Below are 3,578 nucleotides of genomic sequence, written 5' to 3' on the forward strand. Positions count from 1 at the left end.
GCCAAGCCTTAGACAGCGGCGGCGGCGGCAGTGGAGGCGGCGTGGGGAGCCCCGGTGCGCAGGGTGCCAAGTATCCGGAGCACGGCAACCCAGCCATCCTGCTTATGGGCGCAGCCAACGGTGGGCCCGTGGTCAAAACGGACTCGCAGCAGCCTCTCGTGTGGCCCGCTTGGGTCTACTGCACACGCTACTCCGATCGTCCGTCCTCCGGTGAGTACCCAGCCCCGCGGATGCACCAGGACTCTTAGCCGCGGCGTTGGGGAGAGCAATCCCGGCCTCGGGCGCTCTCCTCTCTCACGCCTGCTGCTTGTTTCTCAGCTCTGGTCCCAGGCACAACCGAGTGTGCACCCAGTTTTGCGCTCCTGGCTTCTGCGGAGGCTACAGCACTGGAAGCTCGAGTCTCCATCCTTTGATTTTGAACTCCGAGCCTCTGGGGTCTTCTTTGTGTTTTGCCTTTATTATTATTATCAGGAAAGACACAGTCAGTCATTGATTTTCCTTCCAGGAAAAGAGGTATTTAGAGCCGGCGGGAAGGTGGGCCTAATGATTGGGGTCTGCAATCCCGCCACCATGGTCCTGCAGAGGCCGAAATCCAGCAAGGCTTTGACCAGAGAAATAACCTTCCCCTGGGTGTTCTTACAGACACAAACACCATCGTGATGGTTTCTGCATAGCGTGCATTTACATAGGGACAGATTTGAGGACGCACAGGAAAAGAGAAAAGCGTCTGATCGCTGTCCTTCTTCCCCAGGCCGGGTAGCAAAGAGAATCTAACCCGGGTGGGTAGAAGCTAGGGAAAGGCCGTAGACAAAACGGCGCGTTACGAGAGCCACTGGCTCCTGGTTCTCCGAAGCTGACGCTGACGGACAGACAGTGGGAGAAGGGAGGACAGGTCGGGCTTAGGCCAGAAAGCCAGGCAGAGGACTTAGAGGCGGCCTCCACAGCTTCTCCCCGTCGGCCTGCACATCTTCCTTGCTTAACTCCTTCCTATCAACTCCTTCCTACCGCACAGCACATCTGCCGGTCAGCAGACTTCCGCCAGCCTAGCCCCCGCACTTTTTTTTTTTTTTTTTTTTTTTTTTTTTTTTTACTTTCCTTTGGCCCCTTTTCCTCGTATACCTTCGCTTGGAGGATCCAAGGCCAAGACCTGTCCTAGGAGAGGAGACTGCGGCCAATAGGCCCAGGAGAGGAAGCTAAGGCCGGCCTGCCTCTCTGGCTGGCAGCGCCCGCGTGGCCGGCAGGGGCTCTGGCCTGGGATTGGGTTCCGGGCACCCGGGCCCGGCAGGCGGCTGGGCAAAAGCATAGCCATAGGCCGCTCTACTCCCGCTGCAATGGCCAGTGCTGGCCAAGCGCGGATCGATGCGTGCTATCAGCCCCTGCCATCTCAGCCCGGTTATTGACACGTTGGGCTCCCTGAACCTCCGAAAAGCTGCTTTGATTGACTCGCCTGATGGATAGAGTGATTGAGCTGTCAGGCCCTACAGCTCGGGCTGGCCAAAAGGCTACGATTTTATTACAAGTGTCTGTGCCTCTGCGCGCACACACACACACACACACACAGGCACACACATGGGCACACACATGGGCACACACTACACTAACAACGTCCTGGACACACAACACAGTGGGGCCTTTCTGGGATGCCCACATTTCCTGGGCCATCCCTGCCTGCTCCGAGAATTATTAATCTAAATCAAGGCCTTCCTCCCTCCTGGCCTGCCTCCCATTCCTCTCTCACCCTGCTGGGTAGTGGGCCTCGTCTTTGTTCTTGGCCTCGGTCCCTCTTAGGGGACAAGGAGGCAGGGTACTGGCTCCTGCTCCTGCGTGGACAGTTGAGGGAGATGAACCTTAAGCCACTTGAGTCTCTGTGGTTGGCCAGGCCTAGACTCTTTTGTCACAGGGTAGCTGGTGACTCCAGGCCTTGGCCTGCCCAGGAGCCCACTGCTGCTTATCCCTTTGTCGCTAGGTTTGGAGACACCGGTGAAGACCCTTCTTTCCAGACAATTTTAGAGGTTAACAGGCCTGTCAGGGTCTTCACTGGGCTCAGTAAGCTCCCATAACCAAGACAGGGACCAGGCGGTAGATGCCAGCAGACTTGGGCACAGAGGCTGATGGACAGAGGTGCAGGCTTCATGGGCTGCCTCGCTCCTCTCTCCAGGCTGAGTCCATGGCAGCCCTCTTCCCAGATCAGGTTTGGAGGGAGACTTCACCTTCCGGGGAAGTGTCCTGTGGCCTCCTTCCATATCCATCTCAGGGGCAAAGCACACGTTTTTGTTGAGATTGCTCCCCTCTCTGTGTCCCTCTGCCCCTATTTTGCTTGTAAAGGGGGGCAGGAAGGATGTAGTCTCCTTGCAAATGGCATAGGTGGGCAAAGAAAGCAGATCTGATTTGTTTTTGTTATTCAGAAGTTGCAGCAGATGTGTTCAAAAGAGAAAAGGGGACGCTGCCCCTGCAGCTGGGGAGGGCCCTCTCTTCTTACCGGCACTATCCAAGGGGCATAACAGAGAACCGAGGGGGCATGTGGGTAAGGCTGCAACTGGGTGAAGGCCTCATCTCCCTCTTTAGAGAAGGGAGTGATCTCCCTATACAGGCCTTCTTTAGGCCAAGAGGAGAATCGGAAAAAGGAAAAGTAGACAGAACAGACACTGAATACTTGGAAACCAGTTAAGCCTCTCACAGCCCTTGCCTATCTCCTTGTTTTCTGGGTAAATAACCACGGCAGATGGGGTCTTCTTGGAGGTGCGGGTGTAGTTGTGCTTCCTGAGGAGGGAGACTGACAATTCCCGCAGGGCAGTCCTGCCCGAGTGTCTTCACTGCCCCAGCCTTGAACCTCATTTTATTTCAGGGCTGTGAAGGCAGCAGGCCCCTGACCTCCAACTTTGGCCTGGGCAGGATGGGGCTCCAAATCTCTCTCCATCTTGGAGTCTGTGATTTAAGCCTGTCATTAGGCTCTCCTGTTCTGAATTGGGGTGTGGGCTACACAGACAACCTCGGCCAGTTTTCCTCCGTGCCTTTCTGGCCCCGGAGAAAGGAACCAGGCGACCCCAGCGGCCCGCTGATTGATGCAGGGGTTAGCCGCTGCCGGGAGGTATGGGGGCAGGGGGCGCGGCAGGGCCTCCGCTATCGCCCCTATCGCCGGGGAAGCGCGGGGCGCGATCCCGCTCCACTCCGTTATTCTCACGGCTTCCTCTGCCCTCTCCCCCAACCCCCTCCCTTCTGCCCTCTGTCCCCCCCCCCCCCCGGCCCGGCCCGCCGCTGCAGGTCCGCGCACCAGGAAGCTGAAGAAGAAGAAGAACGAGAAGGAGGACAAGCGGCCTCGGACGGCGTTCACCGCCGAGCAGCTGCAGAGACTCAAGGCGGAGTTCCAGGCGAACCGCTACATCACGGAGCAGCGGCGGCAGACCCTGGCCCAGGAGCTCAGTCTCAACGAGTCCCAGATCAAGATCTGGTTCCAGAACAAGCGCGCCAAGATCAAGAAAGCCACCGGCATCAAGAACGGCCTGGCACTGCACCTCATGGCGCAGGGACTGTACAACCACTCCACCACCACGGTCCAGGACAAAGACGAGAGCGAGTAG

General features: G+C 57.7%; 1 protein-coding gene across 1 annotated transcript in view; it reads left to right on the top strand.

The window, feature by feature from the left end:
• EN1 (engrailed homeobox 1) overlaps positions 1–3,578 on the top strand; it is a 36,356-nt gene extending 32,778 nt beyond the window's left edge. Inside the window, exons 5-6 of the mRNA XM_005885782.1 lie at positions 7–210; positions 3,262–3,578. Of these exons, the coding sequence (XP_005885844.1) occupies positions 7–210; positions 3,262–3,578 (521 nt within the window). The remainder of the gene's footprint in view (positions 1–6; positions 211–3,261) is intronic.

Source organism: Myotis brandtii, unplaced genomic scaffold (assembly GCF_000412655.1).
Source record: "Myotis brandtii unplaced genomic scaffold, ASM41265v1 scaffold928, whole genome shotgun sequence".
NCBI classification, from domain to species: Eukaryota; Metazoa; Chordata; class Mammalia; order Chiroptera; family Vespertilionidae; genus Myotis; species Myotis brandtii.